The sequence below is a fragment of the Geotrypetes seraphini genome, chromosome 19 (assembly GCF_902459505.1).
Source record: "Geotrypetes seraphini chromosome 19, aGeoSer1.1, whole genome shotgun sequence".
NCBI classification, from domain to species: domain Eukaryota; kingdom Metazoa; phylum Chordata; class Amphibia; order Gymnophiona; family Dermophiidae; genus Geotrypetes; species Geotrypetes seraphini.
In genome coordinates, this window is record NC_047102.1 from 6,403,807 (window position 1) to 6,430,800 (window position 26,994).

The 26,994-nt window shown below is 37.6% G+C and overlaps 1 protein-coding gene across 1 annotated transcript in view; it reads right to left on the minus strand.

Moving 5' to 3' along the window:
* Window positions 1-10,344: 10,344 nt before the first annotated feature.
* Window positions 10,345-26,994, minus strand: part of LOC117352202 (golgin subfamily B member 1-like) — a 53,311-nt gene continuing 36,661 nt past the window's right edge. The window contains exons 22-29 of the mRNA XM_033928480.1: window positions 15,807-26,513; window positions 15,496-15,647; window positions 15,007-15,166; window positions 14,402-14,566; window positions 14,085-14,182; window positions 13,035-13,169; window positions 12,699-12,804; window positions 10,345-10,917 (exon numbers count right to left, since the gene is read on the minus strand). Of these exons, the coding sequence (XP_033784371.1) occupies window positions 10,759-10,917; window positions 12,699-12,804; window positions 13,035-13,169; window positions 14,085-14,182; window positions 14,402-14,566; window positions 15,007-15,166; window positions 15,496-15,647; window positions 15,807-26,513 (11,682 nt within the window). The 3' untranslated portion in view covers window positions 10,345-10,758. The remainder of the gene's footprint in view (window positions 10,918-12,698; window positions 12,805-13,034; window positions 13,170-14,084; window positions 14,183-14,401; window positions 14,567-15,006; window positions 15,167-15,495; window positions 15,648-15,806; window positions 26,514-26,994) is intronic.

Sequence of the window (26,994 nt, forward strand, 5' to 3'; positions counted from 1 at the left end):
TCAATGACCTGACATGGTCCGTGTTTCGGCCTCCAGATGGAGGCCTGTCACAGGGGTGTGGTTTATAGGTGTAAAATAAATACATTGCACATGAAAAAAGGTCAAGAGTGCATAAATCAAATATTAACCAAACTGAGCTCGAAAGCATATAAATAAATTAATAAAACCAAATGTGTAAGAAATCCATAAAAACAAAGGGACTAAAAAGACATAAATACCATATCATATCCTATGTTCCCTTGCATGATCGTTCTGCAGTGCTGTTAAATGTGTATGTTTTTGATACTGTTTTATGTTAGTCCTATTAGGTTTCAATTTATTATTTCCAAGTTTATTCATTGATTGTATTTATGTATATATTTTGTCATTTTACTATCATTATTCTATTAAAACTGTAGGTTTTACATTTAACTGTACCTGCTGTACAATGCCTTGGGTCAATCTCTTCGTAAAGGCAGTTAATAAATGGTACTGAAGGGAACAGACTTGGTAGATAAGGACAGGTTGTTCACCCTCTCCAAGGTAGGGAGAACAAGAGGGCACTCTCTAAAGTTAAAAGGGGATAGATTCCATATGAACGTAAGGAATTCTTCTTCACCCAGAGGGTGGTAGAAAACTTTTGCGTTCAAACGACCAACATTTATTGGTCATTCCCTCTCTTAAAATTATCAATACGCGACGGCAGTCTATTTTTTCTGTAACGGCTCCACAATCTTGGAATGCCCTTCCAATTTATTTAAGAGAGGAAAAGAATCTTGAAAAATTTAAGAGCAAATTAAAGAGTCTTCTTTTTAAAGATGCATTCAACGATTAATTGAATTGCTTATGGCTCTGATTTTAACCTAGACCATTTTGACTTTTGTTATTCCCTTCCCCATTGTTCTTAACCCTAATTGTACTACTTTATAATCAAATTGTAATTCATTCCCAAGTTTCCTTATGTTTCTACTTGTATGTGTAATTTAATTTTATATTATATTTTAGTCGTTTAGGTACCTGTCATTTAAGTCTGTCTTCCTTTACTCTGTAATTTTTATTAATTTGTACATCGCTTAGAATTCGGATTAAGCGATTAATCAAATGTGATAATAAACTTGAAACTTGAACTTGGAACACTGTTATAGGGGAAAACACCCTTCAGGGATTCAAGACAAAGTTCGACAAGTTTCTGCTGAATCAGAACGTACGCAGGTAGGGCTAGTCTCAGTTAGGGCGCTGGTCTTTGACTAGAGGGACGCCACGTGAGCGGACTGCTGGGCACGATGGACCACGGGTCTGACCCAGCAGCGGCAATTCTTATGTTCTTATGTAAATAAACTGTAAACCTCTCCCGTCTTGCCTCTGGCAATGCCTCCATTCAGTTTCAAGTTACATGTGTACAGGTGTGCTAACCGATTTAGCGCGTGCTAAGATGCCCATAGAATATAATGGATGCCTTAGCATTTAGCGCACGCTAATCTTTAGCGCACAGTAAATTGGTTAGCGCGCCTTAATAAAAGGACCCCTAAGATTGTTAGGAAGGGCATTACATAGAGTGGGTGCCACACCCGAAAAGATAGTTTTTACGGGTAGTATCATAGACTATTTGGTGGATGGATGGAATCAAAAGAAGGTCTTGTTGAGTGGAGCGAAGAGATCTTGAACTCAACTAAACTAAACCTTGAGTTTGTATACCGCATCCTCTCCATAAAGATAGAGCTTGGCACGGTTTACAGGTAATTCAATAAATGAGGGAAGGACATAATAAGAAATTCGAGGTTATGAAGAGGAGAGCTAGCTTTACATTTTCAATAGATAGCTTTACGTTTTGGAGAAAAGACAGGTTTTCAGATGCTTTCGGAATAATTGGAATGAGCCTAGGTTCCACAGCGGGGCAGGGATGTTGTTCCAAAGCTCAGTGAATTTGAAGAAAAGGGATTTCCCTAATTTACCTGCATACATGACGCCTTTTAATGAGAATGAGAAAAAGAGAAGAGAGAGAGAAAAGAAAGGAAGAGAGAGAGAAAAAAATAGAGAGAGGAAGAGAAACTAAACTAAACCTTGAGTTTGTATACCGCATCATCTCCATAAAAATAGAGCTCGGCACGGTTTACAGGTAATTCAATAAATGAGGGAAGGACATAAAAAGAAATTCGAGGTTATGAAGAGGAGAGCTAGCTTTACATTTTCAATAGATAGCTTTACGTTTTGGAGAAAAGACAGGTTTTCAGATGCTTTCGGAATCATTGGAATGAGCCTAGGTTCCGCAGCGGGGCAGGGAGGTTGTTCCAAAGCTCAGTGAATTTGAAGAAAAGGGATTTTCCTAATTTACCTGCATATATGAAGCCTTTTAACGAGGGGAAAGATAGTTTGAGTTTGTAGTAGTGTAAGGAAGTAATAATCTGTCTATAAATGCCGGGGAATATTCTGACTTGAGTTTGAATGTAAGAAATAATATTTTAAAGGTAATCAGCATGCACTGCTACACATATAAAAATGGCTTTTAGATTTCCCCTCTTGGTGTTATGTAATATTATCCAAGTCATTTTCTCCCTGTTAGTTTTGGGATTTAGGGGTGCCTCAGTCAGCAAAACAGGATGTTCTTCTGGAGCAACTCAAAGTTCATTATACAAGGAATGATGCCAAATTTGGAAAAATTGCAAAATGGTAAGAATATGCCCCAACAGTCACACTTTTTGCTTTTGGTATTCTTCAGCCAGAAGAGTTCACCTTGGGCAAGTCACTTAACCCTCCACTGCTTCAGATACAAACTTATCCCCTCCCCCCCTCTTTTTTTACAAAACCATAGTGCACTTTTTAATGCCAGCTGTGGTGGTAACAGCTCCGTTTATAGGAATTCTATGAGTGTCAGAGTTGTTACCGCTGTGGCCAGCGCTAAAAATCAGGCTACAGTTTTGTAAAAGGGAGGAGCAGATTGTCAGCTCTCAGAGACAGAGAAATACCTGGTGTACCGGACTGTAACTCACCTTAAAAACTGCTACAGAAAAGGGGCGAGCCAAAATTCAAATCCCATCCCTCAGCCTCGAGTCTCGTGATGTGACACATACATGCTTTGCTGAGGATGGCATCTAAAATGCCATGCTTCCATCTAGAGGACAGAAAGTATATTTTGCTATTTGGATATCAAATACATTTTTTTGGACAAACACAGCCTTGTCTGAAACTGAGTCACACCACCACTTTGGTTTTAGTTTACAGAAAACATTTGTAGTTTGAAAGCTGGAATTATTATATATCATCATAGGGAGCTTAACTGAAAGGGGGGGGGGGAGTTAGAAAGGAAGATAGGAAGGAAAAAAAAGAAATGGTATTTTTTAGATTTAAACACATTTAGAAAATAGCACGATGGGAATAATTCTATAAGAAGCTGCCTAGATTTAGGTGAAATGCCTGTAAATGTCATTATTCCAGTCATTTATGCTCACAAGAGGCCACTTACATGCATAAACCAAGTAGGAGAAAAGTGGGTGGAGTCTGGGCAAAGCGTGCAAATACAACATGAATTATAGTGTCAGTTTGGTGTAAGTCAGGGGTGTCCAACCTGTGGCCCGAGGGCCGCATGCGGCCCCGTGAAGGATTTTGTGTGGCCCTGGTCGAGGGCGATGCAGTGTTTTCCTCTGCTGCCCCCAGGTGTTTACCATCTTGCCGGTTCCCTCCTCTATCTTGCTGCAGCATTTGTGCGGCCCCAGAAACATTTTTTTCAGCCAATGCGGCCCAGGGAAGCCAAAAGGTTGGACACCCCTGGTGTAAGTGATCACTCAAACATTTTTTGCCACTTGTTCTAATACTTTATGAAGAAACATAGGTACCTACTTTTTAATATTTTAAAAAAATAAAATAAGCTTTCAATGGGTGCCTGCTTACCTTTTTATAATACCATTATGGAATTACTCTCCATAGGCATAGGTCTACTCCTGCAGGAAGGTGTTTTATTTCCCATCCACCTCGCCCCTGTGGATCAAATATTTGTGCTATACTCATACTTTTATCCAGGATAAAAGGGCTGGGGGATAAAGAGGGTCAACGCAAGTGTAGGCATTCAATGTTCAGGGGGCACAGGCCACCCACAATAGATCAGGTACTGCTGTAGACGATTCATCATGCCCAATTCAGCGATAAAATGGCTGTGATGAAACAGCCATGCTGAATCGGTCATGATGAATTAGCTGTAATAAATCGTCCTAGACCCGCTTCAAGATGCAAAAAAGCAAAACACCCAACCATACTGGGACTAATAGGCAAACCAGTAAATAACCAGACTAAAAATCATAAAGGCTCATCTTCTCCATGTCATCCTAGTTGGTGATAATTCCATACTCAATGGGGCATTTCAGTGTCAAGATGCCTCTTTTACTCAGGGCTTCATCTCCCACATAGCTGTCTTTCTGTCCCATCACTACCATTAAACTCTATAGAAAGGCAGAGATTTTGAACACAGCAACACAAAATGATGCTTGTAGAAAAGCAGCACCACTTAAACCACAAATTTATTTTTTCCTCCTAATTTTTCAAGAGTTATTTTTAAAAGGGCAACTATTTGAGAGGAGAACTGAATTGAATAGTACAGCTCCATAAGCTGACCTACAGAATGCAAATTGCCTCATTGTCTTTCTCTCTCTCTCTTTAAATACCATGCCATTTCTCAGTTCTTTTCTCTTTGTTAGGATTATCAGTTCTGTTGTACTGTTCTATGATCTGAATGGTATCCAAGCCTGGTGTGACCAATTATATGAATTGAGTGGAAAATGAAGGAATCTGCAAAAGCTACAAACAAAAACCTCACACAAAGCCATAAAATACCATGCAGGCCTCCACTGCTACCAACACTTTTCCACTACATGGCATTGTAAGGACAAAGTTTATCATCGTTCCCACAGGCTCTGTCCTCATCCCCATAGTTAATCACATTCTCATACCAGAGTCATCCTTCAGAAAGCATAATCCAATCAATGTATTTTATATTCCATAGGTCAGGGGTAGGCAATTCCAGTCCTCGAGAGCCGGAGCCAGTTCAGGTTTTCAGGATATCCACAATGAATATGTATGAGATGGATTTGCATGCACTGCCTATCTCATGCATATTTATTGTGGATATCTTGAAAACCTGACCTGGCTCCAGCTCTCGAGGACCAGAATTGCCTACCCCTGCCTATGAGGAATGGCTAAAGCAGCTAGGGCTCTTCAGCTTGGAGAAGAGATGTCTCAAGGATGATATGATAGAGATCTATAAAATACTGAATGGAGTGGAAAGGGAAGATGTGAATCACTTATTTACTCTTTCCAAAAATACTAGGACTAGGGGGAAGGCAATGAAGCCACAAAGTAGTAGATTTAAAACAAACCGGAGAAAATATTTCTTCACACAATGCCAGAGAATTTGGTGAAATCAGTTTAGTGGGGGTTTAAAAATGGTTTGAATAATTTCCTAAAAGAGAAGTCCATAAGCCATTATTGAGATGACTTGGGGAAATCCACTGCTTATTCCTAGGATAATAAGCAGCATAAAATCTGGTACTTAGGACCTGGGTTTGCCACCATTGGAAACAGGTTACTGGGCTTTGGTTTGTCCCAGTGTAACACTTTTATTAAATGAATTTAACCGACTCAAAAAAAAAACCAACCCCTTCTTTTTGATATACTAATTACAATTGCCCAAAACATTATACTAACTAGCAAAACGCTCATGTATGTAATGTCCATTTCCGATGGAAATTTTTCTCTCAGGGTTTCCGCAGCCGGCATTCTGCTCATTGCAGGTTTCTGGGTCTCGAGGCATCTTGTCAGGTAGAAACCGATGTTTTAGCCACCATGTTGTGGCTTTCATCAGGGCATGCTCTGAAATTTGTAGTTTCACTTTGTAAATAGTGGGTACACTGACCTGATTGGGAAAAGGGCAGTCCCCCAATTTGAATTGTGGCGGGAAAGTCAGCATGGCTGAAATGTCGGTTTCTACCTAACAAGATGTAGTGAGACCTGGAAACCATAGAATTCCCATGAGCATAGGAGCTGTTCGTGTTGCGGCCAATGGTAAAAACCACGTTATGTTTTTGTAAAAAGGGGGGAAGAAAATTTTCTGGGGAAACCCCCCCCCAAAAAAAACTATATTAAAATTTCAAACCAAAGATGAAACTAGATCTCGGTTCACTTTTAAACGCTGATAAAAAGATAAATAAAACAGACCAAATATGTCACTTGTACAGTTCTTGACAATCACATTTTAGAAGTGCTCCATATCTAAATCTATCTAGTTGAATTTGAAAGACTATTTGATATTGCTCTTCATGTAACTATGTATTTTGATTACCGTAATTATTTTTACAAAGGTTTGCCATATTACAAAATTTTAGCACTAATTATGGTTGATGAGAAAGCAAATGCTTAAGCTCCCAGCACAGGTATGACATCCATTTTTAAGACAGGCATAACAGAGCAGTAGCAGATTTCTAAATGTATCATGTCAAGAAAACTTCCCTGGGAAATACTTACCAAAAAAGCCAGAAGATGGAAGGAATTTGCAAAGCCTCCCTTGGAAACCTAAAATGATATCTTCCACCACATTTATATCATCTGCTGGAATGGAGCTCAGAGAATTCCTGCGTCTGTCAAACCATTATAGGCAACATTGGTTTTCAGCTGCTGCTAATCAAAGAGACAGCTTAGAGGGCAGGATAAATTAGGATAGAACCCTGGATGCTTGCCAACCATAAGAGCTGCTACCGGGCTTTTTGCTGTCATTTGCAGCAAAAAAAAAAACAACCTTCCTCTACGCATGGCCGAGTACGGGTGACAAAATGACAAAAACATGTGTCTCTTGTGGCTAACAAGGCAGTCTGTTCTATAGTAATTAAAGGAAGCACCGAATAGAGATGCAATACAAGAACATGAAGATTATCACCGAAGGAATGTACCGTGTGCTGAAGTTTTAAAGTTTGCCAGCTACTTTCATAGAATAGTTGTCTCAGAAGGATGAAGCCATCGCTGGACTAAAACGGTTTCTCCGATATCACAAAGGGAGAATCCAAAGTGATGTGAAAAGAAATGTTACACACAGGATGCACTTTCCATTCTTAGGTGAAGTATCATATATACACAATTCTGGGTACAGATCGCAGATATGCACATAAAGTAATTGACTAAATAGGTAATAAAAATCACTAATTGGACTTAAGTGCTATTTGTCACAATTACTGGCTATGCGTGTATTTGCTCTGCAGCCCTAATTCATCTCGTGGGCAACTCAAAAAGGGGTGTGGTCAAGGGAGGGGCCTGGACAGGTCTTCTCTTTCGGAACTAATTACTTGTCTAATCCCTTAGTAGGGTTTAAAGTAGGATAACAGAAAGAATCACTGGTACAATAACCTGGAATTACAATACAATATAATCATCACTAAAAAAATCCAATACAAAAATTTCAGACGCAAGTATGATTTCACTCATTTTTGCCAGTGACCACTAGTGGTACACTCTGGATAATTGCAATATTAAGTTGTTATCTGGTAAGTTATACTCTTGGCTCAGCAGACAGTGTCACGTCTATTCAGGTCATAGGTATTCCTAGGATTTAGGTGCAGAGTGTAGAATACTTCCACTTCTGCATCTGACAGTAGCTAGGCACAACCATTTGCACCAGCCTTTGGCAGGCATCGTTTACGCCTAAATGTAAGATGCAGAAATGACTTAAGCTAGTATTATATAAAAAGTTTTATGCGGAACTGCCCTTATGGCATGTGTGCTTAGCATGCATCATATACAGGAATTATCCCTGTAGAGACCTTGGTAACCCCAGCTAAAATATTTCTTGACATATTTTCAAAATATCTTTCCAAATGGGGCCAGCTGAGCAAAAGTGTTCTGCACTGCCAGGCCAAACTAACCTCCCAGGTCTGCTGAGGTTGGGGTTGCTACATTCAAGAGCCCCTGGGGAAGGATGCCTCAGCCACTGCAAATACAGGTTGGACTTACGAGAGGGTGCTGAAAAGTGGAGAATTTGTCTCCGTCCCCACGGGATCTATTTCCATCCCTGCAATCTCTGTCCTTGTCCCATCCCTGAAAGCTCTGTCCTCATCTGCTCAAGCTTCTAACACTTATGATTGTAAAGTGTTCGAGGCTTGTGCAGATGAGAACAGTTTGAAGGGATGGGGCAGGGACAGAACAAATGGGGACAAGACAGGAATGGAGACATAGCCCACGGGGTTGGGGACAAATTTGTCCCCATGTCAGTTCTCGGCCCAACCAACTTCCTAAATTCTTGTTATTTTGCCACTGTAGCTGGAAAGTGTTATTTTGTTTTGCAAATTTACAGAATTGTAAATGCTATGTTTCGATACTGTTTCAGATCATTGATTGAACCGTGTCAATGAAAAGTGTGGAATTTTCAAGTGTGGAACCCCCATGCCATCATGAAGTTCCTATTCATGCAGAAGAAAACGCCAAAGGAAATCTATGAATGTCTGATGTAAACATTGAGTGACAAATGCCTATCATACTCCACAGTGAAGAAGTGATAAGCAAACTTTCAGCATGGAGATTTTGAAAGTGAAGATGCACCAGGGTGTGGGAGGCCTCAAACGGTATCAGCTCCTGAAATTGTTGACCATGTCCATGGCCTGATTTTGGCAGATTGACAAATACCAGCTAAAACAATTGCTGAGACACTACAGATATCCAGGGAACGTGCTAGGTGTATAATCCACGAGCAGCTGGGTATGCAGAAGCTGTCAACCAAGTAGGTGCCCAAATGTTTGAATGCTAACGAGAAATGATGTTGAGTGGACACTTCCAAGTTGATTTTGCAGCATTTTCAGTGATCTGGTGCCAACTTTTCAGAACGACTAGTTACTTGATGAAACATGGTTACACCACTATGATCCAGAAACAAAACAGTCCATGCAATGGCGGCACTCGGGTTTTCCAAGGCCAAGGAAATTCAAGACCCAAAAATGAATAGGAAAGGTCATGGCCACAGGAAGGTAAATGTAATGACTATCTTCCATTTGTTTTCCATTTATTGTCTTCTCTCCTATCGAATATTGTATTTCTTTCCCCCTCTCCTCTACGAACATGTTTGTCTGTCTTTGTCATTTTGATTCCTCGTGAAATTTTATATTTTTTTGTTTTTTCTAATTATGTACACCGCACAGAAAATTTATAAGCAGTATATCAAAATTTATTAAACTTGACAGTTAATGCAGAATGCCACTCTTAACTTGCTGTGCTGATTAAAGGAGGCATTGAAGGAAAAAAGGAGAGGGAAGCTGCGGAAAGAAGTTCTGTTTTTGCAAAGCTGGCAAAATGATGGATGTTTTGGCGCAATTGGGGTTTCAGCGCATAGACCATCCACTACTCATCAGATCTTGCGCCATCTGACTATTTTTTGCTTGTTGTTGTTGTTAAGATGGTCCCCAAAAGGTTAATCAATTGAGAAAAAAAACCATTTAATAAGATGATTTGAATGTAATAATCAAAAATGAAGGAAAAGATCTCAGAATTGCCACTCCAAGGATCATAATAATATAATCCATAAAAGGAATTGTGGCGTGGGTATCTTTCATTGATCAAAAAACCTTCATAGATTTAAGAAAAAAAGAAAACTACTAAAATCAATATTTATTGAGTAGTTAAGAGACATATAGAATTGTGACGAATTAACCCTTTCAGGACCATAAGGATCGTAGGCCAATTTTTGTGGTTTTGAAGACATTTTTATGGTAAAAAGGGCTTGCAGATGCCAAAAAATTGATTTGTTTTGTGAAATATCATTATTTTTTTTTTTAAAAATCACACTTCTGGCTTATGGACAGTGTGGCAAGTGAATCTTCTCGTCAATCTGGCAACGACGCTAATGAATGAATGTCGGAACCAGTTTGTTTACATAAAGGCAGTATCATATGGAATCCGTACATATCAAATTTAGAACTGTAGACGATCCCAATCAAAATTTATAGGATTTTAAAGTTATGGGACAAATATGTCCCTTGGTCCTGAAAGGGTTAAGTTACATTTAAATCTATGAAGGTTTTTTGATCAATGAAAGATACCCACGCCACAATTCCTTTTATGGATTATATTATTATGATCCTTGGAGTGGCAATTCTGAGATCTTTTCCTTCATTTTTGACTATTACATTCAAATCATCTTATTAGATGTTTTTTTTTTTCCTCAATTGATTAACCCTTTGGGGACCTTGTGAGTACTGTGAAGTGCCTGAAAACACAAACTGGTTTTCTGCTGCTGGTGTCAGAAGAAACTAAATAAAAAAATAAACCTGTTAGGGAAATAAAAATCGACAACTTCTCAAATCTTCTTTTTTTTTTTTTTTAAACCTTTATTGCACTCTTTATAGCTTTCTGCTACAATCGAAAAAGTGAAACAGTAACTAATGAATATTCTTTTAAGTTTTATATAGTTTAAACTTTTAAAATAAAATTTTCTATAGAAAAAAAATCAATTTACATCCCATTCAGATGTAATAACAGTAGTCTATCATCACAAGACCACAATATTACCCATCTTAAAAGCAGCAATTTTCTTTACAGTGTTTATTAGGAATATCTTTTTGTAGCAAATATAATATTCCTCTTGTTTTCAATCAAGTCAGCTCCGAGACCCCTGTGATATATATATATCAGCATGTACAATCACATGTTTGCAGAATATGTACAACTGTATCCAGGGAAGAGCTCAGCAGCAGCTTATGAAGGGTAGGGTTGTGTGGCACATACAATAACAACAAAATTCACCCTGTGAAGGCAGTGCACCTACAGAATGCCCGACAGGCACATAATCACAATGATATGTAACATCACCAGGTAGATTAGGAATACATAGCGGGATTTAGCTCTGGAAGTTAGCAGCTTGGAAAAGTAAAGGCTTCGACCTCGCAGCCATCTTCTCAGGGAGAGGGCTCCTCCTTTCATCTGCAAGTCAGAAAGAACAAGAGCAGTAAAAGTGTGACTGAGTTCAAAGAAGCGTGGGATGAACACAGAGGATTTAGAATCAGAAAATAATATTAAATATTGAACTAGGCCAGTTACTGGGCAGACTTGCACGGTCTGTGTCTGTATATGGCCGTTTGGTGGAGGATGGGCTGGGGAGGGCTTCAATGGCTGGGAGGGTGTAGATGGGCTGGAGTAAGTCTTAACAGAGATTTCGGCAGTTGGAACCCAAGCACAGTACAGTGAAAAGCTTTAGATTCTTGCCCAGAAATAGCTAAGAAGAAAAAATAAAAAAATTTAAATTGAATCAGGTTGGGCAGACTGGATGGACCATTTGGGTCTTTATCTGCCATCATCTACTATGTAGCAGCCACAATTAATTCATATAGGTATTATGTGTGCAAATAAGTAGGATTTAGTATGAATAGAGTACACAATACTAGTATTATATGTGTATATACCTAGGATGACGGATTATGGTATAAACCATCTAAGAAAACGCTAACTCTGTATCGTAACACCTTTAAAGAAGCTCATGTAAATCGCTCTGAATCGACTCCCCAGTCATTAGTAGCGGTATAAAAGCTTCAAAGAAACAATATGCAGAATTTGTGTTTCTATTTATTAAAGACATGCAGGCTATGAAAAGTCACTGTATGATCCATAGATTCAGCATCATTCTATTTATTTAAAAAATTTCTATACCCTTTTTATCCAAAACGGTTTACAAGGAGTTACATACTGGTGTTATTTATTATTATTATTAAATGGGTTACGTTAAATGCTGGTATTTAACTTAAGCCAGTGACTGTTCTGGGTGAAAATTCACCCCTATCTCCATGGCTCATACTGCAAGATTCATGCACAGATGGAGGCATCACAACCCCTTGAATGGGCCCTGGGTGAAGCTATAATGCACTACTTTACTAAATATTTATATAGCGCTACCAGATGTACACAGCGTTGTACAGAGTCACAAAGACAGTCCCTGCTCAAAGAGCTTAAACAGACAAGACACACAAATAGGATGTCATGGAAACAATTAAGGGAAACGGTTAATCAGCTGGCAGGATTGGAGGGCAGTGGGGAGTAGGATTATGGATTGAAGGCTATATCACAATGGTGGGTGCCTAAGTCAGTCATAAGAACATATGAATTGCCGCTGCTGAGTCAGACCGGTGGTCCATCGTGCCCAGCAGTCCGCTCACGCGGTGGCCCTCTGGTCAAAGACTAACGCTCTAACTGAGACTAGCCCTACCTGCGTACATTCTGGTTCAGCAGGAACTTGTCTAACTTTGTCTTGAATCCCTGGAAGGTGTTTTCCCCTAGGACAGACTCCAGTTTTCTACCTCTCTCTGTTGTCAGTCAGGTTTTCAGGATAACCACAATGAATATACATGAAAGAGATTTGCATTCAATGGAGACAATTTGCATATAATGAAGGCAGTGTATTGTAGATTTCCTGAAAATCTGACTGGCAAGAGAGTACTCCAGGACCAACTTAGGAAACACTGTTTTATAACATATATGGGTACACACATTTACACTTTTTTGTAGCAGGTCTAAATTTGTACACAGGCATTTCTGAATCGACAGGGCTGCTACTGCCTTTATAAACAGGCTCCTTTCTACACTTCTCATACAGGCACCAAGTTATGAAAATTACCCCAACAATATTTAATAAAATGCAATTAAAAAGCAAAAGCAAGAAAAATGACAGTGGACCGTAAAAGAAAAAGATGGTGCCGAGTACGGAGGGTTACCTTGCGCTTGACAAGATGTTCACTGGGATTTATGATCAAAGCCTCCCTTTCCTCATCTGACTCCACCTGTACAGCATATTCATGATCTCGAGGAATAGATCGGTAGCTACTTGCATCAAATCAAGAAAACAAAGGAGCAAAAGATTAGAGAATGATTGATTAGATTATTAGTTTTTTACATTTCCATTTTCTGCTTTTTAAAGAAATTATGACACACAGAGACAGACATGCTACCAAAGACATTCAAGTAGGTGCATCAGAATAATCACTCTACTGTGTCTGATAAACATTTAGAGAAAACAGATTGTTACAGACCTTAAAGGAGAACATGGCTACCTTTTGTTTTGTTCTTCAGCCAGCCTTAGATTCTCTTCTGCAGTCTCTCTCCTACCTCTTTCCTCAGACAGTCTTTCTGTCAATTGGTTTATCTCTTGTTGAGCCAGGTCATGCTTTTGCTCAGTGTCTAAAAGCCTATGGTAAACACAAAGGATTGCCAGTTACCTCCAGTTAAAGGGAAATACAGTCACAAGTATGTGCATTTCATACAGAATTCCTGCTGTTCAAACATTTATTTCCAAGTCAAATTGATTAGGTTGCTTGTAGGAGGCATAGGGCTCCTTTTACTAAACCGCGCGGTACGCTTCTAGAATAACGCCAGCTCAATGCTGGCGTTAAGGTCTAGTGCGTGTGGCAATTTAGCGCACGCTAAGGCCCTAACGCACCTTAGTAAAAGGAGCCCATAATTTAGCTATGATATTGTATAATGAATGTACAACATCTTTTACTTCAAAGTCAAATATGCTTAACACGACGTTCTTCTTATAACCCAGATGTAATCTCAACTTCTATTGGGCTCCTGAAGGAGCTCTTTGTCCCTAAAGCAAGCCTGGTCGAACCACAAAGACAGGGGCCACAGTCAAGCAACACGGTTCCCTCTTTGTTTATGCTAAGCTTTTCATGAAAGCTAAGGAATTTGTTTGGGGAGGCTTGGAACAGGGAAGAGTGCTACACTAATATTTTTGGGTGTGTTATCACTTTTAAGAAACATGAGCATACCAGTGGACACTACGATGGTGTGCGGCCAAATGGTGAGCTTATACTCATATTAGAGGAGCCAACTCAGCTGAGGGTACACTTTATTCACAAATTATTTATTCTTATGCTTTGGAGTATTGCCTAGTTTTCTGTGATCGTGTCAGTGCAGTACTCTTTTTTGGCAACTGCTGCTTTTCTAGTGACTTTTAAGTACCAATAGCAGCCGTCAAGGATTTTTTGCTTTGGATAAGATTTCAGGATAGCATTTCCCAAATCATACTTTTCTTAGCTTATCACATTAGCCAGATCTGCGCAATTTCTAGTCCTCTCCTAACAGCAACATATACCAACCTCTTCCATTGATCACCCAGCTCCATGTCATGCATTTCCCCAACAGCAATGGCTTTTTCTTGTGGAGCTCCTGGAGGAACCTCTGCTCTTTGCTCATCCTAAAAATGAATCATTAGCTCCAGCTTTAAAATCAGGTTATATCATATAATCTATTAAAAATAAAATGAGAACAATTCTACAAGTAAAGTTTTTAACTAAATTTAGAAGATGCAGAGGCTAAGAGAACAATTTCCCTAGTTTTCTGAAATTCTAAATTAGGGTTTATTTACAGCAGATTATAATTTAGTTTAAGATTACATGTTTTCAGGTCTGCTTACCTGAACGGTTTCCTGGAAAGAAACTCTCCCAGTCTGGTAATCTCTCTCGAGTCTGTAGTAATGATTTTGCATTTCATTGTAGCGTATTTGGGTTTCTCTTAGCGTCTGGGACAAAGTCTTTAACTGAGAGGCAAGCACACTGTTTTCTTCTGCTAAGCGCCTTACCTGAAATGATATTGACTTTTATTACTGTCCTCAAAGACCACTGCTAGCTTTAAACCAATGCTGACCAGACTTGTGAGTTTACCAAAACTGCCTTGTTATTGTAAATAGTCCCTTCACCTATGTAGAATTGTAATTGTCGGAACTGTCATACTGCAAATAATTATCCTTTACCTATGTCAGATTTGTCCTGAATATGGAATCATTCCTTTCACTATAAGAATGCTGTGCTTACTCTATCATCACTATTAGAAGTCTTTACGCTAACTCTCTCTACCCAATGCTTCCAGCAAACACTTTCCGACTTTCTCCTCGCCAGCATTATTATTATGTATGTAAACTTGTAACTCATTCTGGGCTCTTCTGGGAGGATCGACTAAATAAATAAGCAAATAAATAAAGTTTAAAGTTTATTAGGCAGGTTTTTTCGTCATTTTATTTACCTTGTCATCATTATTATTATTAATGAATGAGGTCTCTTGGGTTACCATTCCTTGTTGTAGTTTCTGCAGATCTGCTGTCAGTTGGTCCTTTTCTGCCACAGTCATATTGAACTGATCACGCAGTGCTCGAGAATCCATCACAAGTAAGTTCTTCTCCATTCTAAGTGCAAAGATTAGTATCTTTAAAGATTCTACTGTTATAAATTACCATATGAAAACAGTTTCTGTCTCGTGTGAATTCTTGATTTCTATACCAGCCCGAGAACCTTATAATGAACTGTGCTCTATTTCTCAGCTGCTACTTGTATTATTCCCCATAAATCTAGTCTAGCAACAGCAACCTACTTTCTCACAAAGGGAGGATCTGTACAGCAAGCAATACATTAAGAAAACCAAAAAAAAAAAAGACCGATTCAGGAGAGTGTGAGATTTTGCACTACTTCACTATGTTAAAGGATAGGCCAGAATTCAGATTTTTCTTACAATTACCTTAATTCTGCCACTTCACTCTGGTACGAAATGATCTCTTGTGCAGTTTGGTCTCGGGAAGTTTTTGTCTGCTGAAGTGCCTTTTCCAAAGTGTTTACCTTGGTCTTCAGTTCTAATATTTCAGTAGACATGAGGTTGGAAGCATCTTTTCCCTAAAGCAAAAATAAATTTAACAAACAACTAGCTTTACCATTTATTTTTATTTTATCTGAGTACAAAATGAAATTTACTGAATTCACAACAAAATAGATTTTCTTTAATGCTGTGTCAGTACAATATGACCCACCTGAAATACAACATGATTTACTTACCTGTTTCTTTTCATCATTTTGAAGCTCTTCCAAATTACTCTTAAGAAAGCTGAATTCACTATCAGATACTACAGTAACGGAAGATATCCCTTGTTTTGTTTCATGAACTATCTTTAGTTTGCTTAAATGCTGCAGTAACCTTTCTCTGTCATCTTGAAGACTTGCCATAGCTTTCGAAAAAGCATCGATCTGCCGAGCCTGGTCCCCATACTCAGATGATAACCTGGTTATCTCAAGATCCCTCTCAGCAAGTGCCTTGCACAAGCTTTCAGTATGACCAACAAGCTCATCTACTGTGGCTTCATTACCAGGACCAATAAATGTCTGATTCAAAAGAGATATTTTGGTCAGTAGATTTAAGAGTCTTGATTTAAATGTTTTCAGCTCAGTTTCAAGATCATCCCCTCGAATTTTTTCAGACCTAAGTTCTGAGGCATATCTGCTCTGTAGAATCTTGAAGTCCTCTATTAGTCTGTCTCTATCGTCTTGTAAAGCAGCCATTGCTTTGCCAAAAGACTCAATTTGAAATATTAGTGTTTTATTCTGAAGCTGAAGATCTAATAGCCCTTTCTCAGCCTGGTCCTCAGCTCTGATCCTTTCATTTTCCAGTTGTTCTAAAGTCAGTATCTCTTTATTAAGCATCCCATCCACTTCTTTGATCTTTTCAAATACTTTTTTGTCTTGTGGAAGCTTGCTTTCAAGGGCTTCAGAGTCCTGCAGTTGGAAAAGTAATTCTTTTTTCTGATTATGGTAAGCCATAGCTCCTTGAAACACTGCTTTAGATTCAGAAATTAATTTTATTTTATTTAGATCTGCAATTAGCACTTCCAAATCATTGATCTTTGATTTTAAGTTTTCATTCTCCCGCTCTAAATAGTCCATGGTTTTCTTGTGCGATGCATTAATCTTTTGAATTTTTCTCTCTTGTTTTTGGAAATCACATTTTTCTTGCTCAAGATTCTTAATGTGATCTAACTGTCGTTTCAGTAGTTCTTTCAACTGGTGGTCTTTCAGAGACAACACTTGATTTAAGTCTTCTCTGTATCTTATGAGCTGTGCTCTTAGCATGGCTGTTTCTGCATGAAGGTCATCTATCTGGTTTAAAAGATCTCTTATTTCTTGTTTTAATGCAGTGTTTTCACCAGCACTGTCCGCTATTAGGTTGCCTTTTTCACTTAAAACTATTTGGTGGCAAGGTTCCAGATCTTTAAAATCAGAACTATGATCTCTGTCAGCTTGAAGAGAAGACACTGATTTTCTGAAAGCATCACTTCCATTTAGAGTTTCTGTCTTGTCTTTTACTGCTTTGTCAGCTTTGGCCTGGAAGACTTTTAATACATTTTCCATATTTCGACAAGCTTCTCTTAACTGCTCCTTTTCAGTTTGCAGAACACTCATCTTCTTTTCATACTCCTGTGTCTGCTTCCTCTGCTGACTCTGGATCTGTTCCAGATATCCAGAAATTTCTCCATCCTTAGATGAAAGCAGCACTGAGATCTCAGTATCTTTGTTGGTCAACATTACTTTCATTTGCTGTGAAATGCTAACTAGATTTTCTAAATCTGCACAAAGCTTTTCCTTTTCTGTAACAACCTGATGGAATGCTGCTTCTTTTTGGGCAACGGTGCTTTCTAGTATTTCAATCTGTTTTCTTACATCGGTCTTACTAGCAACATGAACTTTAAGAAAATCATTTTCAGAGTATAGAGTTTGCAGCATGTCCTCTTTAGACCGAAGATCCATTTCCAGCTCTTCTAATCTGCTTAAAAGCATTAAATTAGTTTCTTTGACACTAGTTAGTTCATTTGAATACTCCGAATCTTGATGGTTTTTCTGCAAACTCATTTCTTTATTACTGCCTTCTAACATCGAACACTTAATTTCTAGTTCCTGAAACTGACTGACTTTGCTCTTGATCTCTTTTTGTAAGGATATTATTTTCTGATGACTTTCTTCTACCTGTTTTTCTTTACTGTCAATAGCATTTTTAAACTGAATTTCCCACTTTTTCATTTCATCAACAACTCTGTCCCTATCATTTTGAAGAGATGACATACACTGAGTAAAAGCACCTAACCTGGCCAAACTTGTATTTAAATCTCCCTGCAGGGTTTTGTTTTGCAAGTCTTTAATAACCATTTGATTTTGGATTTGATGAAGTTCTTCAACTATTTTCTCTTTTTCTCTTTGCAGGATATCATGCCTATCCTGAAGGTTCATCAGTTCTTTCTGATTATTTATTTTTAGATCTTGAAGGCTATTCTCTAAATCTTTTTCTCGGTTTCTCGCTTGTATTTTCAGATCGTCTTCTTTCTTCCGAATGACTCTTTTTAAGTTTAAATTTTCTGCTTTAAGAGCAGAAATTTCATGTTTCATCTCTTCCATCAAAATATTATGCGAATAAAGTTTCTCATCAAGTAGACGTACTTCTCCATTTGCCTTAGCAAGTTTGTCTGTTGTACTACTCATATCCTTTTCAACTTCTTTGCTTTTTGAGTGTGATACCTTCAAAGATCTTTCTAAGTCTAGAATCAGTTCTTGGAATTTTATAGAATCTTTTTGCAACTGACTAATTTCTTGCTGCTTTTCCTTCAGAAGATCTTGCAACTCTTTGGAATTGTTCTTTGCCCCATGGTTGCCTCTGTGAGCAGATTTCACTTTCTCCTCAAATTCTCTGACAAGCTGCAAATGTTGCTCTTCCTTTTCTCTAACAACAGAATATTTTTCTGCCTTTAAGTTTTCAATCTGCTGTGCCAGCAAGCTGTGTTGCGTCTGGGCCACCTTCAATTGACCTGTTAAATGATCAGTCATCTTTTTATTATTAAGCAGTTCTGTCTGTAAAAGTTCTCTTTCATACTTTATTTTACAAGACATTTCTTGAACATTTTCAAGTTCTTCTTGCAAGAGGCATTTGTCATCTTCTAAAATTTTAACTTTTTCATCGAGGCCAATAATATCTTGCTTAGCACTGCTTACTTCAATTTCCAATTTAGATATCAAGCCATTTTGATGATCCAATGACTCTTTACTTTCTTTGAGTTTTTTCAAAGTTTCATTTTGTTCCTGCTCCACTGCAGTTAAGTTTTTCACTTTTTCTGCAATCTCACTGTTCAACAAATTAACTTGATATGTTAATGTTTCTTTTTCACTAACTACTTCATTGCATCTTGCCTGCATATCAGTCTGATATGAATCCATCTGGACCTGAAGTTCTCCTAAAGAGTATTTCATTACATGGATATCATTTTGAAGTATCTCATTTTCATTCTGATACTGCTGTGAAGAACTTTGTAGGGATTCAGAAGTTTCTTTTAACTTGTTATTTTCTTCAACTAACTCACTATTCTGTTGAGATAACCGACTAACCAAACTCTGTCCTTCAGTAGTTGACTTTAATACACTGGTTAGTCTTTCTACTTCGGCATTTAACTCCTTAATTTCTTCTTGTTTAGATTCTGCTAATTGTTTTAGCTTGCTCTTTAAGTTTTCATTCTCGTTATTCATTTCTTGAGTTTGCTTTTCAGACTCCTGCTTTTCTAACTCCATTTCATGGAACTGATGAGTTATATCTTGTTTCTCTCTTCTGGTTAGTTCAATAATTTGACTCATTTTACCTATTTCATTACTGATGTTTTCATAGGCCTGCAAAAGTGATTCGTACTCTTTATTTAATTCACTGTGTTTAGCTTTCCATCCTGACAATTCAACTGTCTGAGAATCTTTTAGAGAATTCAACTGAAAACAAAAGGCTTCTTTCTCTTGGACTATGGTCTCCATGGTAGACTTGAGACTCTCACATGCTGCAGATAAGTTTTCATTGTCAGTTAAAAGTCTCTCATTTTCTGAGGCAAGATGCTCCTTCTCTTGGTTTAGAATGCATTCTTTGCCCGCAAGGGTGGAAGCTTTGTTTGCCAATTCGCCATTTTCCAAAAGGAGGCAATCAATTTTCTCTTTTATCAACTTGTTTTCTTTTAGAACTTCCCTACGTGATATTAGAGCAGCCTGAAGTTTTCTTTGGAGGGGTTCTTTAGATTTCACCCCTGCATTCTTCATATCTTGCTGTTGAGTGTTATTTGCTTCCATGTTCTTCTCTACTGATTTATAAGCCATTTTTGTCTGCTGCTTTATCTGATGTTCCAGATTGTCTGCGTTCTCTTCTCCTCTGAAAAATTCATTTTCTAATGATTTCATATGACTGTCTTTTTCAAGTGGAATCTCTTGGAGCAGTTTGCTTTCGGAAATTAAATGCGATTCTTCAAGATTATCACTACAATTTTCCTTCGTTATCTGACACAATGTCAAGGGTTCTGCGATATCATTTTCTGTCTCTGTAGGATTTAGCTTTGTTAACAGTTCTGTTTCCTCTTTGCAGTTATTTATATGTGCTTTTAAATTAAGCATCTCTGCATTTAACCTCATCAAAGTACTAGCATTTTCTTCTTTTTCTCTTTTGAGATCTTCACAGATTGTTTTGAAAAGTTTTACTTCTTCCTGGGAGTCCATCAATTTCTTTTGTTGCTCATGAAGAGAAGAAAGTAGTGCTGTAATCTCATCATTATTTTCTGAAGTCTGCATGTTTCCTAGCTGCAATTTTTCGTTTAGGTCTGCAATTTCCATTTCGGATACTTCAGCTTTTTTCTGCAGTTGACATATTTCAGTCAACATAACATCTTTATCTTTTTTATAATTCTGTTCAAGTTCATTAAAGGAATTTTTCAGCTTAATGGTTTCTTCTGTTTTCTCAGCAAGGCCAATAGACAGATTGCGCAAGTCATCCTCCTGTGTTTTTGCTTTCTCTATGAGCTTTAGATAGTCACCATTTAATTTTTCCAGTTCAGTATTTTTCATTATTATTTCATAGGCTTTGTCCTTTTCAAATTCCTGTTGAATGGCTTTAATTCTGCCTTTTTGTTCCTCTACTTCCAACCTATACTTGTTCATAACTTTTTCTTTTTCAAGCAAATCCACTTCATAAGTCTGTAACTCCTTCTGCAAAGAAGATACCACCAATTGATTACGGTCTAATTCTTTACATTTAACTTTGTACTCATTCTTTAGTTCACTGTACTCCTTCTTCAGGGTATCAGGATCTTTGGGTTGTTCTGAAAGCTTAGTTAAAAGTTTATCATTTTCTTTCTGAGCTTTCTTAATAGTTGCTTTCCTTTCCAAATGTGTTGCCTCAATCTGCTTTTGTAAAACGTCATTCTCTTTCTGCAATACATTTAATTGATTTCTTTCATTGTAGACTTCGTTATAATTACTAAAGCTGTCCCCAGCAGTAAACTGTTGTTCCATTGACTGACATTGAGACTTATCCTGCTGCTTACCACCACCTGATTTAAGATTTTCAAGATGCAAAAGGAGTTGGGAACGTACGTCTCCAAATGTCCTTTCTTTTTCACTTAATATAGTTTGTATGTGGTCAAGCAGGGAATCTTTTTCCTGAACACATGTTACATAGTCAAGTAATTCAAATTCTTTACTGGCAATGTTGTCCCTTAACTCTTTAACATTCTTTTTAAGTTGCACCAAAAGGGATTCTTTTTCTAAGAGAGTTTCGTTCAGACTATTCACATCACTGTCTTTTTCGAGTAACTGTTGCTTCAGTAGTTCAAGATGAGATTTCAGTTCTCTGTTGCAAGTTTCAACAGATTTTAGTTGATAGCTTAATTCATCAACTCTCTTCGTTAACTCCTCTGTTTTTTTATCCTGTTTTTCTATCTCATTCTGTCCACTTCCAACTTTTTTCATTAAGTCCTTTCTTACCAGCAGTGCTGCTTGAAGTTTCTTTTTCATATTATCCTTCTCTTTGTTTAATTTCTCAACCTGAAACTGCATCTGATCCTTTTCATTCACCAAGTCATTGATTGTTGAGTCTTTATCAGCCAACATGACTTGATGATGCTCCAACTCTTTCTTACACTCCATCAGTTCCTGGGACACTGCAGCTATATCAGCTAGAGAGCTGCTTTGTGCAGATTCCAAGCATTGAAGATGGCTCATTAACACATTTTTCTCATCTGAAAATGTTACCATTTGATTCGACATGGATTCCATAATCTGGGTAAGAGAAACATCTTTTTCCTTGATTTGATGGCTCAGGACACTAACCAAATCCTTCTGTTGACTTATCTGTGAAGTCAGGCTCTCTATCAGGCATTCTTTTTTCCTAATTTCTTCAAGCAAGTCTTTATCCTCAGTATCAAGTTTCTCATGACTGATTTTTAACTCCTTTTCTAACTTATCTAATTGCTCCAGCAGAAAGCTAATATGTTTTTTTCTGTCTTCTAACATTTCTTCTTTTTCTTTCAAGATAAGCTGCTGCTCCTCAAATGCCTGTTTAGCCGATGTCGTTTCTTCGACTAAACAAGCTACTTCCGATTTGTACTTTTTTTCAACCTTTTCAGTATCACTTTGCAACAACTCTCTTTCTTTCTCAATCATCATCACACCTTGTATCTTATCTTTCATTATATCATCAATATATTGCTCCCGATTAGAGAGCATCTGTCTTAATTCTGCTACTTCTGTTTCCTTATTTACCATTTCAGACATAATGAATGAGAGTTTCTCTAACCTATCTTTACAATCTGTCAATTGTTTATCAGCCTGGGAAACATCGGCATCTTTCCCACTCAAGGGTTTATTACCAAATAACAAGCATACATTTTCAGTTAACTGCTTCTCTAGAAGGTCCAGATCTTGTTGCAAAACCTGGATTGTACCAATTTTCAATGTCATTTCACTTTCCAATCTGCTTAACTGTTCGATAAGTGTGGCATTTTCCTGGGAAACACTACTTAGCTTCCTTTCTGACTCAAGGAGACTTTTGTCTAGCAGTTCAATTTTTCCTTTAAAGCCAGCAATTTCTTCAGCTTGCAAACTAACCTGGATTTGAAGCTGGTCTTTTTCACGTCTCATTTGCATTGTGATGGTTTCTACTTGTTGCACTGAACCTTTTAAGGCATGTTCTAGTTCTTTTTGAAGGTCTTCAAGCTCTGCTGATTTTTTATTTAATTGGCTCCGATACGTAGCTGCAAGTTCTTCTTTTTCCAAAATGACTTTGTTTCTCTCTTCTTCCGCATACATTTTCTCCTGAATGATGGAATTAAATTGTACCTTAAGATCATCTAACAAAACAGTTTTTTCATGAATATCTTGTGAAGTCTTAGACAGTGTATTATTTTGCTCCAACTTCAAGTTCTCAATTTCTTGAGCCTGGTCAGAAAATTTCTCTTGAAGAGCCTGTAACATTATTTCTTTCTGTTGCAACACTTGCATTTGTTCCAAGGCTTTCTGATGTTCTGTCTTTATAGACTCCAACTCAGCTGAAAATCTACCAAGGGCCATCTCTTTGGCAGCAATGGTTTTGTTTCCTTCCCTTATTACATTAGCAATATTTTTCAGTGCTACATTATTATCTATCACCTCAACAAGTCCAATGTCACTGGTGAGTGTATGAATATTGCTTTCTATTAGGTATATAATGCTCTCCTTTTCCTTCAAAGAATGAAGAAGCTTGGTGACATCGTCTTCTTTTTCTCGAACAGTGGTCGTTAATTTGTTTATTTTCTCGTGCTCCACTTTAAGGCTTTCTTCCAAGTTCACGAGCATACTTTCTTTTTCCTGCCTCAGTTCATCCGATTTCTGCAATTCAAGGGTCATACTGTACATTTGGCCCTGAAGCTGAGAAACTAAAAGTGTCTTCTCTTCTAACTGGGACTGAAATAATTCAACGTTACTTGCTTTATCATTTAGATTCTTAAGAAGGTTTGTTTTTTCCAGAACCAATGTCTCCTTGTCTCTTAGTTTTATTTTATGGACATTTAGCTCTTTTTCTAGTGTTAATGTCACCTCTTCAAGATTCAGAACTTTTTGGCTCAGAGCTTCACATGTGGTTTCTTTATTTTGCAGTATTAATTTCAATTCCTCGTTGTGTATCAGATTATTTTTCAATGCTGACTCTTTTTCTAGGGCAGTGGATTTTAGCTGATCTGATTCTGATCTCAAAGATGTTAATTGCTCCTTCTGCATAATACAATTCTCTTGCAAGTCAGAAAACCGAGCCTTCAATTTAACATAATCATCTACCTTCTGTTTTAAAGCCTCATCTTTCACACTAGTTAATTGATTGAGTTCATCTGTTTTTTCTTTCAAAGCTTTAATCTGACCGTGAAGATCAGAAATTACTTCCATATTCTCACATAATTGAACCTTAAGCAAAATAGACTCCTCACTCTTATCTTTGAATAATTTTAATTCTACAGCTTGATTTTTTAATTCATTTTCTTTATCTTCTATTGTTTGTTTAAGCTGACTAGCCTCAGAAAGAAAATCCTTTAACTGATTCTGTAAATCTGAAATTACTTGTATATACTTTCCTTCTCCTTCCAATTTATTTTCTTTAATTTGCTGAATCAGTGTTTCCTTCTGAGCGAGAGCAGCGGCATTTTCTGCAAAACTACGTTGCAGGTTTTGTTTTTCAGTAATTAGTGTGTCAATTTGTCCCTTCAGAGCTAAAATGCTATTTCTTTCCTGAGTCAAATGTGAATTCAAGGCAGAAATTTCATTTTCTTTTTTAGTCACTGAAGAGTTAATCATTTCAGCATCTGCTTTCAACTGTTTTATCTGTGTGTTCAATGTACAGGCTTCTTGCTTCAGTGATGCATTTTCAGACTGGTACTGTGAAACCTGCAACAGAAGGCTGTCAGATTCATTTGCCTTTTTATTAAATGCAACCAAAGCCTCCTCTTTTTCAAATTTCAACACACTTGTCTCTTTACTAATTACTTCAAATTGACTACTTAATAATATGCTATCCTTGGTTTTCTGATCAACCTGATGATTTAGATTCTCAAGCGCTAGTCCCTGACTTTTTAAACAAGACTCTTTCTCTCCCAATAATCGTTCATGCTTCACGTTCTCAGCTCTCAAAGCATTCCCTTCCTTCTCCAACTCGGCAATGTGCTTTTTATTCTCTTCAATTTGTTTATGTAAAACATCCACCTGCGTGCTTTTTTCATCCAAAGATTTATTTTGTTCTTCAAGGCCTGAGGTTAGTTTTTCAATCCTTTGCTGTAGGGCTTCCCTTTCAGCTTTATTTTGGCCAAGTTGTTCAAGCAATGTATTATATTCGGCAAGTCTGTTATTCAGTTTATCTTCTTTTTCTAGTGATCTTTCATTAGCTTCCTTTAGCTTAACTTTCAAAGCACATATTTGCTCATGCAATTGCTGCATTGTCTTTGTATTTTCAGTAAGCTGTTGACTTAAAATATTAGACTCCTTTGTTTTTTCCAGCAATTCCTGTGTAACTAAAGTTTTTTTCTGCTCTAAATTGATAGAAATTTCTTTAACTTTGCTCATCAATTCATTTTTGTCAAGAGTGAGGTCAGAAATTACTGATTGATAGTCTAAAAGATGTTTCTCATTAACAGAAAGCTTGTTCTCTAGCTCTGAAACAGTTTGGCTTTGGGTTAAAATGTCACTCTCTTTTATATTTAGCTGTTTTAACAAATGCTCATTTTCAGTAACTAACTGCTGCTTCTGGTTGCCCAAATTACATATACTTTCACTCAAATCCTCTGCAACTTTTATTTGCCCTGCAAGGCAAACTTCTTTCTCTTCAAGGAGACTTTCAAGATGTTTCTTAGTTAGAATAAGTTCTTCTTTCTCAACTGCTACTTTACCAGCTGTTTCATCCAGTTGTTTTTGGAGTTCTTTGTTTTCTTTCACTTTGGCTTTGAGTTTTCCCATTAATTTTAGGCTTGTTTCTTCATTCTGCTGCTGAGCCACCTGGACCTTTTCCTCCAGTGATCTAACAATTTCGTTTCTTTCCTGTAATGCCGCTTCCATTATTTCTTTCTCTTGCATATGTTGCTCTAATTGTTTGGATATTTTATCCAAATCTTCATCTTTATTGGCTGCTTCAGCGATTACCTTGTTATATTGATCCTTCGCAGATTTTAATTCTCTTTCAATGGTCTGTTCTTTGATTTCCCTCTCCTCCATCAAGTTGTTAAGCCTCTCTTTAGCAGAGTTATTTTCATCCAATTGGAGCTGCAGGTTCTCAACCTCTTGCCTGTGCTTTGATTCAGCTTCTTTAAGTTTCTCCGTGAATATATTAACCTGTCCTTTCAGCAGAGTAATCTGCGATTCACATTCTATAACATGGTTCTTGTGAGTGACTGTGTGTGCCTGAATTTCAGTCCGAAGCTCTTTAATTGTCACATTATTCTCACTGATTTGTCTAATCAGCTCTTCGGCTTCTTTGGTGCTAGCGTTTTTTTGGTCTATCGTTTTGTTGAGCTCTAATTCCATCATATTAAGTTTCTGAGAAAGAGTGGAAATCACACTACTTGCATCTTTTATATCAGATGACTGAGCTTCTCTCAATACGTGGCTTTCTTCCTCAGACTTGTTTAAGGCGTTTTCCATTTCTCTCGCCTCTTCTTCTTTGAATTGAACTTGCTGTTTCAAAATTAGAATTTCTTCAGAGTACTCAGTTATGTTACTAGAGAAAGCAGAGATTTCACGGTCTTTTTCAAGCAGGATTTCTTTGAGATGATCAATTTCTCGCTCACGTCTTTGAAGGTCATGAATAAGTTGGGTTCTCTCCTCCATATGGCTTGTATTGAGTCTGTCAAGCTCTTCATTTGTCTGGTCCAGATCTCGTCGTGTCAGTTCTAAGGCCTCATCTTGTTTTAATACCTACAGGTTTGAAAAAATAAAACAAAAGAATGGCTTTAATTGAAACCTGAAAAATTTGAAGTGAATCTTTCTCCTGCATCACCACCAGTTCCCAATTCCAAGTTAAAAGACTATAACTATAAGGGGACTATAAGGGGAGAGTGTGGCGCAGTGGTTAAAGCTACAGCCTCAGCACCCTGAGGTTGTGGGTTCAAACCCACGCTGCTCCTTGTGACCCCAGGCAAGTCACCTAATCCCCCCATTGCCCCAGGTACATTAGATAGATTGTGAGCCCCCTTGAACCATTCTGAGCTCCCCTGGGAGAACGGTATAGAAAATGGAATAAATAAATAAATAACAGTACTCCTTGCACCACTCAACAATATGGGAAGAGGAAAACTACACATTTATTTTTAATAATAGCTACACTTATACATTTATTTCCCTCTGGCACACTTTCCATATTTATATGAACAAAGAAAATGATCTATTGTATGTAAAA